This window comes from Lonchura striata, chromosome 2 (assembly GCF_046129695.1).
Source record: "Lonchura striata isolate bLonStr1 chromosome 2, bLonStr1.mat, whole genome shotgun sequence".
Taxonomy (NCBI): Eukaryota; Metazoa; Chordata; class Aves; order Passeriformes; family Estrildidae; genus Lonchura; species Lonchura striata.
The window spans coordinates 100040013-100056673 of NC_134604.1; the positions used below are offsets into that span (position 1 = coordinate 100040013).

Sequence of the window (16661 nt, forward strand, 5' to 3'; positions counted from 1 at the left end):
AAAGAATGGTGTCCATTGATATCTCTTGCAAACAGCATTGTCTGTTTCGGAAATATTTTTACATTATCCTCCAATGTGTAATATTTGAAACTGAACAAGATGCACCCTTTATTTAACTGCCCTTTTTTTCTTTTTGAAGGCACATGGCTTTCCATAGAGAACAAAGGGCTTTTTCTGCATGTATTTATTTGAATCTGTGTAGAACACCCCATCTCATTTTATTTTAAACTTTTATTTATTCCTGTTTTCCTATATATACCATAGGAGGAGGATTTAATTCTTACTTGATTCCCCTCTTTGCCCAGGTTTTCCTAGCCTTTCATTCCAACATCTGTCGAGGAAAAAAGCAGGATAATTCCTCTCTTAGAGATCCCAAAGAGATGGTGGATATGCACATGGAAATTATACAGCAAATTATTTCTCTGGGCGTTGTAGATGTAATTTCTTTTGGTTTATAGGAATACAGCTGGTTTAGTACCTTGCTGTTTTTGGTGCTCAGCCCTGCCAGGTGCACTAAAATGCTATATAAAATATGTGCAGAGACAAAACACCACAAGCAATTTTCTCAAGTGAAACAATTTTTCTAAAATTCTGAACTAAACAAAGTTATTATATTCTTACATAACTTAACTCCTTACAAAAATATTACCTTTCCTTACACAGTTATTTTAAATATCTGCAGAAACTATAATACTTACTAATCCAAAAGAGGAAAACTTCATCTTTTTAATAACTTTAATACAGTTTGCCACAGAAAGGTGAAGATATGGATTACAGGACAAGTTCAGTTAAGGAATCACAGAAAAACATATTGGTTTATTGGCAGTTAATTCTGCTCAGCTGAGAAACAGAGAAGAAATTAGCAAAAAAAGTTGACTAAAAACCAGAATGGTCAGCCAGAAAAATCTGATAAAAAGAAAATATTCCTCCTGGAGCCAGATGAATAGTAGAATCTGTAAAGAACAAAATGTTGGATGCAGAGAAAAAGAACACATAAAAAATATTAAGACCATTACAAAGTAAAGTCCACCTAAATAATGGAGAAATTTTTCTCGTGTAGGATTTACATAAATGGGCTCTCAACTGGAGACAAGCAAGAAGGAAGAGCACCTTTTGAGAAAAAAAAAAAAACAAACCAAAAAAACCCAGAAAACTGGGCTTTTGGTTGCAAAGGAAATTCACTGATTTTTTTTCCCAATCTGCCTAATAGATGGTATGTAGAATTGTACACGTTCATAAAACTCAGAAAAATAGAAGAAACTGAAAATCATGTGATTTCCACTGAAATTATCTTATCCCTAATGGAATAATATCAAAGAGTTTTCCAATTGCTCTAGAAAATCATGAGAAAGTTTGACTGCTTGGGAGCAGTCACTGGAACATGACTCTCCCAGAAGGACTGACTCTATTTGTGTAGCAGCAAAACCACCCTCCTGGCTTCAGAACAAGACAAATAAAGATTTTCAGTTAAATTATTCAGTGAGTCATTTGAGAAGAACTTGTGTAATCTCATAATCTGCTCTGACTTTACAAAAGCACTAGGAAAATTAATGCAGTGGACGTAAAAGAAAATTATCATTGGGAAGACAGCTGAACAGCATGGTGGAAAGTATGAATACTGCTGAGGGTGCTAGGCAGGTAAACAACAGCAAAGTCGGGTGTGATTGCTCAGAAATCTCTGGTATTTTGGAAACTAGAGGGATGAGCAACAAGGTGTAGGCGTGAGAACAGGCAGGACACAAGAGCAGTGACAGTGCAGACACAGGACTGTCACCGTTCCTCCCTTGCTCTTTTGAGCATCATTGCTGTGAGCTGAATGAGGTGCATTATGTAACTCCATTGATAGACTTGAGTGAACAAGTCAGCCCCCTGTAGAAAAAAACAGACCTCACTGACAACTTGTGCAAGATGCCCAAACTCTGTGAATCACTCTTCCTTAACTCTAGGATAATTATTAAATCGTCAAATCAAAATATCCAAAAAATATATTAATCGTTAAAAAAATTGTCATAAGGTACGCAGAAGTAGTTTAGCTGGATCCTCCAAAAAAATCAAAAAGTTATGTTTATATATGCTAGTTTACACACATGCAAGAAATAAGCAGTAAAAAAGGGCAAACCAGTTTAGAAAAACATCTCATTTTCAGTAACATTCACCTTAACTTTATCTAACTTCTAGGCAGAACTCTCAGATGTGACCTGAAGAATTTGGCAAGGAAATAAAAGGAATCCTCATCTCAAAGAACTTCAAAGAGGTATTGGTCTATTCTTTTGCTACACACACTCTGTGAATTACAGCAGTGTATTTCTAATGTATGTAGTTGGGATTAGAGGAGTCAGAAACACTCCGAAGAGATGAGAACAAAGACATCCATACAGAGCCTGGCTACTTCTTTTCTATCAGTTTGATCTAATAAATGACACTACTTCCCACACAAGCCTTGCCTGATTTGCATCCTTAGGTCAGCTCACTTACAACACTCTTTAAAAGGAGATGTGCAGAGTGACTCACTGGCTGCTCTCAAGCCAATGTGGGATTCCTCTCACCTATCTGCCACCCATCACACTGGGCAGGGTCTGGTTATTGAAACTCCTGCTGCTGCCTGGGCAGGAAGGCAGCAAATTCCAGCAGCAGCCAGTGCCTGTGCTCCCAGGGAATGCACCAGCCCCTCCTGCTTAAAGAAGCAGCTTGAAGAACCAGCAGGTACACAACCAGCCATGCACAGTAAAGCTCAATGAATCCTGCACAAGTAGCATCTCTAAAGTTATGATGGTGTTCAGTCATGTCAGGATCTGAAAACAACCTAGTTTACCGGCTAGGTTTACAAAATATATAATTCTGGTAATATAATAAATTCAGACATATAACCACATCTTGTCTTTAGTTTTATTCCCTTAAAAAATATCCACCTTTTATCTCTGTCAATGTTCAAGGCATTACAGAAAACTCTGGAAGTCAACATACTCCTGAATGTCATGATGCACAGCAAATACCATGACAGTAGTTTAATGATAGCAATTAAACACAAAAAATATTGAAACTTTTAATTTTAAAAATCAAAATATTAAACCATTTTGAGATTGATTCTTTTATCTGTTTACATAAAGTCTGTATTTTACTGAAGCAGAACACACCAGAAAGACTTTTACAATTAATTTTTTAAAGTCTAAGCATATATGAAAAAAGGGACTAGTAAAGAGAAATAAGTATCAAAAAGGGAAAAAATATAAACAGATGCAGAAAAACTTGATCACAAAACAAGTAAATAACAGTAGTTACCTTCTTGTAGATACATCCACACACACTAAAACACAGCCTGAAAGACTAATCTTATATCCATACTTTATTTGATGCTTCTATGGTGTAGCATATGATTTTATCTACAATTTTCAATACCTTAATTCACAGTGTCTGCACATAATGCATTGGAAACAACATTTCTCCTTGTGACTGAGGATGGAATTTCATTGATGTTTGGGAGGGGGACATTCTATACAGATCATCCTGCTCCTCCTACACACCAGAGGCTCTGCTCTGTGCAAGACATTGCTTAATTAGTGTCACTCCCTCTTTCCTAACATTTCCCTGGTATGTCACAACAATCAAATGTTACCTGCAAGCACAACTGAAACATTTCAATTTTTTAACAAGTTATTTTATTAGTTTCTAACCACACTCATTAACTCAGTAATTTTTTTTTGTAGTATTCTGCTTATTTTATTTAACCTTTTTCATGTCACCCACTGATATTTTGTAAAATTGTAACTGTTTCTGGGGCATCACCCTTTACTCCACTGCACAAGGCCAGTGAGCAAATAATTCTCACAGAGTTCTGCATAATACAAGTGGTGTTATCTGAGAAACCAGTTATGGGTTAAGTTTCTGTGGCAGCTTGTACAGATAGATGATTATTAAAAAACATTCCCATAAGAATTCCAATAATTAGTAGTGAAAAGCAGCATTATGGTTTGTAGTTTTGTATTTTCTAATTATATGCTCCCACATATTAATGAAATGTATCCATTCTATATGGAAAGGTAAATAAACCTCTAGATAAACTTAACATTTATCTTGTAAACAAGACTCTAAGAAGGTTTTATTATGTTACTCACAAGTACACAATGTTCCACAAAAGAAAACTTATTTTGAATAGATACATGCAATCCTTTTGATTTGTGTTTGCAGATGTTGCAGGAAACCAAACAAAACTTAAAGAGAACAAACAAAATATTACTAAAAATACAGACACACACACATGTATGTACACATATAACATTTCCCTGGAGTGGCAATCAGTATTTTCAAAAGGCTGTTAGAAATTTGAATGCTTGAACAATATAAAAAAAGAGTAACTTAGAAAAGTAGAATATTAGCTTAATTCCTCCCATTTATCCTTAAACCGTGTGGCACCATTTTAGATGACTTCCACTTTTAATGAAGAGTTTGAAAAACTCAAATTGTAATATTACACACTGTGTGTTATATATCAAAGGCTAAAAATTCTAGTAAAAGAAAATAGACTTTATATATGGCAATTATTTACATTATCTTTGTGTTTCATGAAAATACGTTCAATGAAATTATAAAATGCTCGTGTAATTACACCTCTACCCAAACAACATGAATTTGGCAGAAGTAGTGTGTTAAATACTACCCTTCAAGGGTTTGGAAACAGGTTTTCATATTGCACAGTTTTAATATTAATAGTGTTCAACAGCACACAATACTACAGAGTCATAAAATAGTAAGCTTATCATCATTAGTGATGCTTGAAAAAGAAACTAAGCCAGTGCATCAGACAAGTGGCAATTTTAGAGATGGTTGACACAAATGAAATAAACTCCTCACACACATTGGCACAATGCTGAGCTGCCTCCTGCCCCATGTACACATCACTCAAGACTCCTCACAGCTGTTCCTTCTCTCAGTCTCTCCATGAAAAGCACAGCCATTGTTATTTCCATTTAAGGAGTACCTTCCCAAGGTTTCACATGCAGCACCTGCCAGCCAGTGTCTCTGATGTGGATGAGAAATCACTCACCCTGAACACTGTCCCTCCCAGAGATGGACTGAAATGCCACTTTGGTCTTAAGTAAGGGGAAGGAGAAAGAAGTGTGGGGGGGAAAGGGATGGGCAGGTGGGAGAGAGCAAGTAAGCACAAGTGTGCTTGTTAAGCCCTTCAGTTTTTGCTCTCTCACACGTGTGTTACTTCTCACTTTGGCACAGACTGCTGGAAGTTTTCAGGCCTGAGATGTTTCTAAAGGCTGTATTATCTCTAATTAATACTATTTCTTTGCCCACGTACCAAAAAATAAAAACAAAACCCAAAACCACTATAAGCTTTACATCGCTTTCGTACATTTAAGAGAACAGGACAAATTTAGCACCTCCAAAAGTATCAGAAAATCGTTATGGAATGTTGATTTAGCAACAGGATGTGCAACTCTGACTAGGGAACAACTTCAAAATAATACTACTACCCAGGCAAAACACTGTCACTGGGACAACTGCTAGAACTAAATCTCTGAAATTTACATGGTAATGGACTTTATGACTAATTTCAAGTGCCATTTTCATCTTAGGAGAAAAAGAAGATGTATTTTTGTCAAGCTTTTAATTATTTTTGAAAGAGGTCTTAAAATAAAAATCACAGTAAATATCAGGGATTAGAAGGAACTACAGTAAGGTAAAAATTGTGTTTTGCTTTCCCAAACACAATAAGCCCCTTTCTGCAATGTTCAAGTTATCAAGAAAAATAATGTATTTTTGTTTCCAAGGCTTCTGAAGTATATAAAAACACATGTTCTCCTCCCAGCTTTCAGTGCAAAAGAGATGCCCATATGCATGAATCCAAAACTGAACTAAGAACATCATCCTAAACTGAGGTAGCACATTGAACTAAGTTTCTTTCCAAGAACTTCAGAAAGAAACTAAAGAGTTTTAAGAGTAATGTCTCTGTCAGCAAGCATTAAAACCTTTCGTGACTGACACATTCTTCCCTCTCCCCTTGAGCAATTTAGGAATCTGCAAGTTCTTCTTTAACTCTTCTTTTTTTCCCAAAAAAATACTGTTTAGTCCATGCACCCTTAGGTCCTGTAGCATCTATTGCAACATCAATAATGGAATCTGGAGTCATCCACCTCAGGAACGCCAAGAGAAGGAAGTTCAGAACCGCAAAAAAAGCAAAAATACACCCAGTCACTGGACCACAGTGAGTCATTAGTCTGTCAAGTCGCTCCTTCATTGGTAAAACCACTTCATCAGCAACTCTGTCATACACCTAAATGGAGAGGAGACAGAAAGTAACATCTTAAAAACACATTGATTTTACCTCAAAAATCGGGCTGTACTTTGTCATCACTGCCCAAAATAAATGATCTATTCTTATCTACCAGATGGGGCAAATATTATCCCCCAAAGAAGCTCTGCAGATACTAAGTGTTGATTTATGAGTCTTGTTCTAGATAATTCATTCATTTATTTAAACAGAAATATGAAACATTCTCTTCTTGTACACTCTTCAAAAGTAATTCATTAACTAGGAAGTCTACATAATTTGTTTCTCATGTAATATTATACAGAAAGGGTTGGGGGTTTTAATTGATTGAATGGGTTCTAATCTCATATTCACATCAGTCCCAGGAAAAGCTTGAACATGCAATTACTATATTTTAAACACAAAACCGGATGAACTCATAGGTGAGTTTGGCACTATTCCAAATCTCTGTATTTGAACAATGAATCAAATCCTAATAGGCTCCTGATTTTTGTTTAAAGAAAGAGTAGTTCAATTACTGCACAAAGTAAATACATGTTACTAGTGATTATATGTCAACCACAGCCAACTACAAACCACTATAAAAAGGCTTGAAGGACAGTTTTTTCCTTAAGAATGTTGCAGACTCCATTCTATAGGTAACTTTATTTGCTAACCAACAGCTGTCTTCTGTTTGCTAACCAACAGCTGTCTTCTGTACAATTTAAGATCTACACATGTTTCTACCAATTCTATGATCATCTTTCTTGATGAAGGAGGTTGGCTTTTTTAGATGTTGCTTGCAGTTACAAAATCATAAAATGAATGATACCAATACCACTTGAAAATAATAAATTGGTTGTACATGGCACTTCAAGGAGGCTTGTGAGAGATACACAGTTGAGTGCAGTACAACCTAAGTAAGAGGCATGGGGTTCAGCTACTCTCTCCTTCCTAAAACACAGAAGGTGAAGTCAGAAGTGACACAGCTCCATAGGTGTTTGAAACATTACTGCAGCAAACATTCTTCACTAAAGGCAGAGTTTTTCTACTGTAGTGCAGTTCTAATTATGAAATACAATTTCAGAACTATGAAAATAAATTTTCATTACAACCAGTTTATGTAAACTCAGCTGTGTTCAGCCTTCCAGCATTGAACCACCTCTCATAATTTTAAACTGCTCGTTAGCACATGGCAAAGCTTTGTCATGAATTGTTCTTACCTTGTCATACACCTTATGCAGCACATTTTCCAGTTATGCCAGAAAAGTTACTTCATATGAAGACTTGAACAAATAAAGAGTAGAAACCTAGCTAATGATCTAGCCTTTTCTTCAAAATATTTACCAGCAATTATGGCATGTTAGAAAATGCAAATAGAAAAGAAACACCTATCCGGGAATGTATTTAGGGGGAAAAAAAGGCATTTTCTAAACCTTTTAAAATCATGTTTGACAGAAAACATGCTGAAAAAATACACTGGAATATTACACAGTGAATGTGTATAGTAACATTTCAAAACAAGAACTGTTTCAGAAATTTACCATCAGAGAATTTAAAAGAAGTGATTATACATACTTTCTCAGTTCTCTCTGCTACGTTCCTCCATGTATAAAATGTCTTCACTTTTTTATGAACAGTTTCTGGAGATGGCAGAGTTCCTGATCTGAGCTGGGCAATAGCTTTTTCTAGTCCATCACACAAAGATTTCACAGAAGGCTCACACAAAATGATGAGATTTTCTGGAAGTACCTCTGGAATCCCACCAACTCTTGTACTCACCACCTTTGAAACAAACAAAAGAAACAGCACAAATGCAACATAAAAAATGAACCTGTGCAATGGCAATGCTATTACATTGTTTAAAAGAATAGGAAAATACCATGGTTTGGGAACTTGACCTGTATGTGAACTAAAAGTGTAAACCCCAGAGAAGACAAAGCATAGCAGATTACCTTCAACACTGTCAAGAATGATCCTTTGGTGCCATGGTAAAACAGAAGACTTGGTCTAATGAGTGGATATGAGACACCTTTCCTGAAGGTGTTTGCCACAGTACCCAACTAAACTTGTGTAATTTTGGACATTTCCTCCACAGTATCTCAAAAAAACTGTTACCTCTATTTGCAGAGGATAATTTTACCACATACTTAAAATTTCAGTTTCCTAGGTTACTGAAAACATGCAAAAATTTATTCATGTTAATTTGAATTATTAGTTTTAAAGGAAAATCAGAAATTACTAAGACTTAGATTATGCAATCATCTCTAAACATTGGGCAATAAGAAACTGCAGAACTTCCTGACCTCTAGAGAAGAGATGGCAAGAGAATAACTACAACTAGGTAGTAACTGTTGTCAAAGGATACTGAAGTAAAGAAAATACTGAAGTTGCTCACATTTTCTATACTTACTGTAAATAAGGTACTCTTATTAGTCTGTCTTCTTAATAAGGTTTCCTTATTATATTATTGTCAAACTCTTAACTCTTTATGGCTATTGACTAAACTTATTTTTTAGCTGTCAATCTGAGTTATAAATTAGTTACAGCTTTTACTGCTCTCTCTCTCTCCCAACTTATCTTGAATTCCTACACAGGAAAGCAATTTTTCTGCAGCTCCTTTCAAAGTATTGTCAAATACTTTGTGAACATCAACTACCCCAAAACTCTTTAAAAGAGTACATACAAAATAGTATTTTGGAGAAGCAGTCTGGCTAGTTCAGAGAACTGAGAGCAGATCTACATGTTATTCCCAATTCCACACAAAATTCTTCTTGGAGTTAACCCTTCTGTCTCAGCTTCCAGGTGATCTGTAAATGGGCATAACATTTGCTTACCTCTGCCAAGACAGAGCCTCAGATGAAATTAAATGTGATAAGCCCATATTATTTCATTGTGAAATTTGTTTAAAATGGATACATGTTTTCTAAATACTGCCATTTTTTTTTTTTTTACCTGTAAACCACAGCTTGCTGCCTCCACAATAGCCATACAAAAGGCCTCAGTGAGGGAAGTGTTGAGAAAAATGTGCCCCTGGACCAGGACATTTCTGACCTCCTGGTGTTCCAAGCCTCCTAGAAGACGCACCCTGCAAACAAGAGGAAAAAAAAAACAAACCAAAAAAAACCATCAGAGATAAACACTAGATTTGGACCATAACAATGCCACATACTCTGAAAAAGGTATCAATGGTTCATACTTATATAGTGACAGAACAAAGATGGGCACCTCAGTTTAGTGTTATCTAATTTTTTCCAGCAACAGAGAAATAGAAGACCCTGCTTTTTTATTGTCACACTGAAAGAAACTTCTGAAAATAAAGTTGGTGGGAGAAGTTGGTGTTTTAATGACATTTGCCTCCAGAACACTCATACTGAGCCTTCTAGTTCTGCAAGAAAATATGGCTTCCTTCAGTTAATAACTAAGATTTGTCAAATATATTATCTGACTTTTCTATGTGAGGTCTGACCATTCTGAGTCTGATAAGGGAAAAAGTTTTTAAGATACAATCATCAGGACCCATCATCTTTAAGAGACATTGGAAAACAATAAAGGGTAAAATGAGAATGATACTGACAATTTTAATTGGGGAAATCACTGACTAAAGCACAAAACAGGCAATAAAAAACCTAGAAAAGTAAACAAACAATTGAGAATATGAAACTGTTCGTGATCAAGAAAACCCAAGAGAAATACATAAATGGCAACATTCTGGTAACATGGTAGCACCAGGTAATAAGTTTGTAGTACCACAAGAAAACATAAGAGACAAGCACTATACTGAAGAACTTCATACTGAAATAATAAATTACTAGCAGTCATCATCACATGCAATGGCACAAACGAGATGTTAACATCTATGCCAAATGATATCCAAGCATCATGGTTGCACAGAGGGGCATGATCAACTTAAATCTAAGTCACCTTTCTATGACCTGAGTGAAGGCTCATTCAGGGCTTATTCATAGAAAAATCAATTAACTTGCTGGATCATAGTCCAGCTCTCAAAGTCTTCAGTGTCTGGTTTATCTGCCTTGCCTTTAGGCCTCCAGTCTCAAGATTTGGGGTTTATCTGAGGGAAGGAGGCAGGCAGGTCCCCACCCCTGAAGTACCTTGAAGGGTCATGGATAACCACAGAACAAACCTGTCATGTAGCTGGTATCTTTCCCGGACTTCTTCCAGTATGATTCGTTTTGGTCCTTCTCCTCCAACTAAGAAATGTAACTCCGGATATTTCTGACAGAGCTCAGGAATTATACCACTAAGCAGATCAATACCTAAGAGTAGGAAATTTAGGGCAAGCCATTATTGCATTTGATTTCAGAACTTCTCATGATGTAGCCCACATCTACAACTCTATTCAGGAGTAGAAGAAGTGGAAAAAAAGTCTCCTGAAGACAGTTAAACTGCTGTACACAGAAATATGAAAAAAACCCGACAACTTGAGACCTCGTACAAGAAGAAAATGGAAACAAAATCACTTAAGCTGCTGTCACTTGATTAAATAAAAAACAATTAAAACATTTCTAACAGAATATTTAGATTAGGCTCTAAATCTTATGTCCAATATGAGCCAAACCTTCCATTTTACAAACTGCAGTTTTTGGTCTCTTCAGTATTACAAAGGAAACACATTTCTGAAGCCAACACGTACAAAAACAAATGTACATGTCTTCTTCTTAAGTTTGCAACAGCCACCTCGCCACTCCCAGTGAAAATTCCATCCATACCACAGATACTGCCTAAGTGACACCTGACCAAGACCTCTCCAAAGTAAGGAAACCAAACTAAGCTTACATTTGACCCCCTATTACCTTTTCTGTAAACAAGTCTGCTGACAACAACGATTGTTATTGTACTGTCATCCCTCCTCGAGGGGTCTGGAGTGAAGTCGGTGGGATCGACAGCGTTGGGGATGACAGAGACTATCCGAGGGTCCAAGGCTGCTCGCAACACCGTGTTCTCCTTGCTGGTGTAGGAGACGCAGATGATGTGGTTGGTGTCGCACAGGGACACCGTCAGCAGCTTGTTGGTCAGCACCGAGCTGACGTCCGCGAAGCCAAAGAGGGAGTGGTCAGTGAAGACGGTCCGCAGCCCCATGGTCTTGGCGTGGAACAGGGCGTCGTGGGCCATGGCCGAGAAGGAGCTGTGGGCGTGCACGATGGTCACCCGCTCCCGCACGAAGATGTACCTGAGCAAGGGCAGGCTGTGGAAGAGCGTCGTGGCCGTGGACTGGTTGTACATCACCTTCAGGGGCAGGTAGTAGACTTTCAGCCCGCTGGTGAGGTAGCGGACGCCCTTGCGGTGGCCGTAGGCGTGGGTGACCACCAGGACCTTGTGGCCGCGCTCGATGAGGCACTGTGACAGCTGGTACACGTGGCTCTCCACGCCCCCCATGTTGGGGTAGAAGAAGTCCGACACCATGCACACGCTGTGCGCCGCCGGGCCTCCGCCCTGCATCCCGGGCCCGCTCCTGCGGGGGGAAGGAGCCACAAGGCGCCGTCACTCGCCCGCGGCGGCCCGGCCCCCTCAGCGCCCGCGGCTCCAGCGCACGCAGGGCGGGGCGGGCCCCCGAGGAGCGCAGAGCCCGCGCGGCCGCGCCGGGGGAGCCGCGCACGTACCCGTACCCGGACGCGTACCCGTACCCGTACCCGTACCCGGACCCATATCCGTGCCCGCTCCCGGACCCGCTCCCGTGCCCGCACCCACCTGCCGGCGGCCGGCGCTCCCTGCGTGCTGCCCGGCGCCATGGCCCCATCGCCGCTCTCCGCCGCGGCCAATCGCCGCCCGGCGCGGCGTCACGCGGGAAAACCAGCGCCAATCGCTGCGCAGGACGGAGATTGGCTGCGGCGCGCCCGCGATCCCGCCCCGCTCCCGGCATCCCGCCCCGCTTCCTATCCCGCGATCCCGCCCCGCTTCCTATCCCGCGATCCCGCCCCGCTCCCGGCATCCCGCCCGGCTCCCGGCATCCCGCCCAGCTCCTACCCCGGCATCCCGCCCCGCTCCCGGCATCCCGCCCGGCTCCCGGCATCCCGCCCCGCTTCCTATACCGGGATCCCGCCCCGCTCCCGGCATCCCGCCCCGCTTCCTATCCCGCGATCCCGCCCCGCTCCCGGCATCCCGCCCCGCTTCCTATCCCGCGATCCCGCCCCGCTCCCGGCATCCCGCCCCGCTTCCTATCCCGCGATCCCGCCCCGCTCCCGGCATCCCGCCCCGCTTCCTATCCCGGGATCCCGCCCGACTCCCGGCATCCCGTCCCGCTTCCTATCCCGGGATCCCGCCCCGCTCCCGGCATCCCGTCCCGCTTCCTATCCCGGCATCCCGTCCCGCTCCCGGCCCGCCCCAGCTCCCTATCCCGGGATCCCGCCCCAGCCCTCTGTCCCGGTGTCCCGCCCGTTCCCGGGGCCGGACACCGAGGGCACGGCGCTAATGCAGCAGCGAGGTCCTTGCTGTAGTGGGATGCTCGTTCCGGAGGGTTGTTGTCAAAAAGGTGTATTACGGAGCTACGGAAAATGTGACATAAATGTCGTATTAGGGATGGGATTGCCTCAAAATTCCAAAGGCTTTGCTCTGCCCCCAGTGAAGAAGCTCTTCTGGTGTGTTAGGCTCAGTTGCATCTGGAGCTCCCGAAATGTTCTAGACTTTTCTGCCAAAAGTGCTGAAAGCTTGCTGTCTCTAAATGAAAATTAATTTTAAAAATATGTTTTTAATAGATGGTCCGGGAGCTTGAACACTGGGAAAGGAGCTGGTTGGCATCACTTGGCTATGTATTCCTGGTCTTCGTGAGGAGCCTCACCATCAGCCTTTTCTGCAGCTCCAACACTGTCCTGGCTGCTGCTGGCTGCCAAGAAGGGTGTTCATGCCTTTCCTGTATATTCCCAAAATTATGTTTGGCAGTTCTTCTTCTTGCCAAGATTTCTGATATGAATTTTGTCAGATTTGAGTCTGTCGTGACTCCTATGCAAATGTGCTTGTTGTGAGTGACAGTACAAGCTGACCTAGGCTGGAGTGCTGGCTGGATTCCTGTTAGATTGAAGCTTGGACAGATGTGGTTTGGAGGCACTGATCCCAGGAAGGACTACGGAGGAAATCAGGCATGTCATTCTTGGGACTGAATGATGTGAAAACCTCTACTGTGTTGACTAAGAAAGGCATTGCTCATTAATTGAATTTTCCTCATGTGTTCAGAAAGATGGGACCAGCACTGGCAAATCTGATTTCATCATCAGGTGGTTCTCTGGAGTGTAAAGAACCTGAATTTCAGGATGAGAAGCTGAGTGTGAGGCCAGAAGAGGGGAAACTTCTCACCAGCAGCTGCAGGGTGTGAAAGAAGAGTTGGAGAAGCAGGAGTTTGTAGGCATCCTAGTTCTCAGAAGAAGCTATAGCCTCAGTGTAAAGCTGTGGCCTTCAATTACATCTAGGAAAAAGGCACCAAAGTAGTGCCAGGAGAAGGAGGAATTCACCTGGGGGCTCTCCAGTGCAGCACCCCATGGTAGTGGTGATCTCCCTTGCTGTCACACTGCCCTGAAGAATCAAGCTGTCAAGTCACTCCAATTTTAGCTGTCAGGAAAACAATGCTAATGGTTTTAACTATTTTAAAATAATTTTGTTTAGATTAGTTCTTCATGTGTATTCTCTAGAGAAGTTGTAATTCTTGCTATGCAAACTTTAAAAATCTGAAGAGAAATTGTAATTGGTACATGACATAGCAGCTTCTTCCTTTACTTTCCCAGCAGTTGGTCATTGGCTCTGGATGTCTTTCTGAAGGAAATCAGGGATTGGGGCCAACCTTCATGCCTTTGGCCTGGCATGTTGGCTTTGGTGGTCTGACATGTGTGTTCTTCATTAAATGTGTCTGGTTGAGCTTAATGTCATTCCTGTCAGAGGTCCAGTAAATCCCCCTGTATCAGCAACCTTCTCCTGTTGACATATTCAAAAGAACTTGAATAATTTGTCTTCCAAGTAGCCTAGGACAAACCTTAATAGAAAGGAATCTTTGCCACTGCCAAGTTGAAAAAGGTGCTGCTAAATTTTGTCTCCACAGCTGGTTCACAAGGATGGGATAATATTCATTTTACACTGACTGTGGTGTGGTGTTGTGTATTCATAAAAGGGTCACAGATCCTGATCATATCCAGACTCTCTCCTGGCCTGATATGAGGTGAAGCCCATAATGAAGAGACCAACACCTGAAGAAAGAGTCAAATTTTCTTACTTTCTAAATCCTGCACTCAATGTATTCAGTCCCTCAGAGCACATACAAGGTCAGAGTGAGGCTGTAGGATAAAGTGTAGTGAGTAAAGATGTAAAACCTGTCACAGCAGAGTAATTGCCACTTCCAATCCTGGTCCTTGAATGCTCTCTAAAACATCTCATAAATTGAGTTAATGGAGAGAGAAGATGGAGGACACTCCAAAACTCCTGTGTCTTTGTTCAGGTAGCAGATGTCATCATGCCTCAAGGAGACCTCTTCAGTGTACTTGAAAATACAGGAAAACTCTGCCAAGTACTCTGCACTTGCAACTCCCACTCAGTCTCCTCTCAGGCTGAATTTGCCACTCTATCCCCCAGCCTGTTGCATGACATTGCTCTTATTCCCTGTCTTTATGGGGCAAAGACTATCACTATTTGGTGAAGTGGCTAAGCTGGTGTATTAAATTAATGCATTTATTTAAACTCAATAAGCCTAAAGCTTATTTATTATTAATACATTTATTATTAAAAACAGTAATAATTGACAAAAACAAGCTATCAGTTCTTCACAGAGTACTTCACAAAAGAGCTGTGAAGCAGTGCTGCTCTAGAGCCTGATGCCATGACAAGGGAGCCACAGTTCTCCTGGAAAAGAAATCTTATGACATGGAACAGTGGTGTGAGACAGCACAACTAGCTTGAAGTGAAGAACATTTCCTTTTCATGGTCCAGGAAAGCAGAAACTGTTGGAAACCACAAATTAAGTGCATGAGTGAAAAATAGTAGTACTGCTGAATGGAGAACTGTGGGCTGTAGATGTATCATAAACAGAGACTGGTTAGTGAAACCAAGCATGACAGCCAGAGACAGCCCAACACCTTGCTCAAGAAATGACAGTGTTTGCAGTTTTTGGTCCTGCTGGAATTAAATAGAGCCCAGAACAGAGAAGAAAGCAGTATTTGGAATTATTTCTCTGAAGAAAGAGGACTAATTGTCCTTCCATTTAGTTTACTTGTACAGGGTAAGGCTGAAGAGCCTGTCACTTCTAAGATTCCTGCATAGAGGGAGTGAGTGTCTCCCTCAGCAGTTGTTTTTTGCTGCTAGGAAATAGCAACAGGATCTAATAGATTCCATAATACCATAGAAAAGTTGGTTTTGCCTGGTTTCTACCACATACAGCCAATCTTATTACCTGGCTGGAATACCTCCCATAAAGCAGCCAGGAAAAATCATGGTTTTCTCATTCAAGCACCTGGGTTTTCCTATTCATGGAATCCCACAGAAGCTTGCTGAAATTACATGTTAATGTACTTCTAAAATACAGGTTTCAAGTTGAAAGCTTAACAAACCACAGTGCTGTCTGCGAAGGAAATTACCACTAAACTCAAACTGAAGAAAGGGCTTCTTTTCTGAAGCCAGATTTCTCTCTTAGATGCCAGAAAATAAGTTGATTTTCCATTTTACAGACACTTCTCCCTTCCAAGCAGTTTGGAATTGATCTGTGGGACATGAATTTGCTAGCAGAAGGGAGAAGTTGATTGGCAAGGCTGAAGGCTGTGTGTGTTAGCTCTCAGGTGTGTGATCTGTGTGCCTCTCATGCGTGCCCTGAGGTCTCAATCTCTTGGTCATACTCTGCATGTTACAGTGCTCTTCCACCCCAGTGCCCAAAGCATTCCCTTCCCTGTCAAATCAGGTCAGTGAAAGTGAAGAAGAGCATGAGGGCTCAGGAGCAAAGATGTACACCAGGAGCAGCTTCCAGTCCTCTGGGCTAATAAACAACTTACATCTCCTAGCAGGACACAGGACAGGACAGCTGTTGGCAGTGCATTTGCAGTGTTCTCAGTAATCCTGAGAATACTGAGAATGTCTGAGAAGAATTCTCTTTTACACCACCTGCCAGTGAGTCATTCACCACTGCCATGCAGGATCCATTCCAGCTCCTGGACCCTTGGTCTCTGCTCCTTCCTGGTCCCTAGCAGAGCAGTCATGGCAAACAAACCTGGATGGTGCCTGTCTTCTGCCTTCCCAGAAGTTCCAGCTTAAGTACTCATCAAATAGGGCACAAAAAGATTCCTGAGCCCACAATGCAAAGTTGTGTCTGTGCTTATCCTGACATTTTAAGTCTGTCAGAAGTTGGTTTTTTGCTGGCAGACCCAGGGGATTTCTGTCCTTCAGCCAGCATACCACTACTATCAACTCTCTAACAAGCCAT

At 41.2% G+C, this 16661-nt stretch overlaps 1 protein-coding gene across 1 annotated transcript; it reads right to left on the bottom strand.

The window, feature by feature from the left end:
* Window positions 1–2872: 2872 nt before the first annotated feature.
* Window positions 2873–12036, bottom strand: PIGA (phosphatidylinositol glycan anchor biosynthesis class A). Its single transcript, XM_021532345.2, has 6 exons — window positions 11966–12036; window positions 11071–11729; window positions 10401–10533; window positions 9212–9344; window positions 7835–8041; window positions 2873–6280 (listed from the first exon to the last, which is right to left on the bottom strand). Exons 1-6 carry the CDS (start codon window positions 12004–12006, stop codon window positions 6017–6019), a joined length of 1437 nt encoding a protein of 478 aa, XP_021388020.1. The 5' UTR covers window positions 12007–12036; the 3' UTR covers window positions 2873–6016.
* Window positions 12037–16661: the final 4625 nt, after the last annotated feature.

What these genes read in the sequence shown, in the direction of transcription:
- PIGA (XM_021532345.2), bottom strand. Translation starts at nt 12,006, where the DNA reads ATGGCGCCGGGCAGCACGCAGGGAGCGCCGGCCGCCGGCAG. An exon ending in CAGACTTGTTTACAGAAAAG is followed by an intron (nt 10,534 to 11,070) that starts GTAATAGGGGGT and finishes TCCTACTCTTAG; the next exon opens with GTATTGATCTGCTTAGTGGT. An exon ending in CAGCAAGCTGTGGTTTACAG is followed by an intron (nt 8,042 to 9,211) that starts GTAAAAAAAAAA and finishes TTTGTTTCAAAG; the next exon opens with GTGGTGAGTACAAGAGTTGG.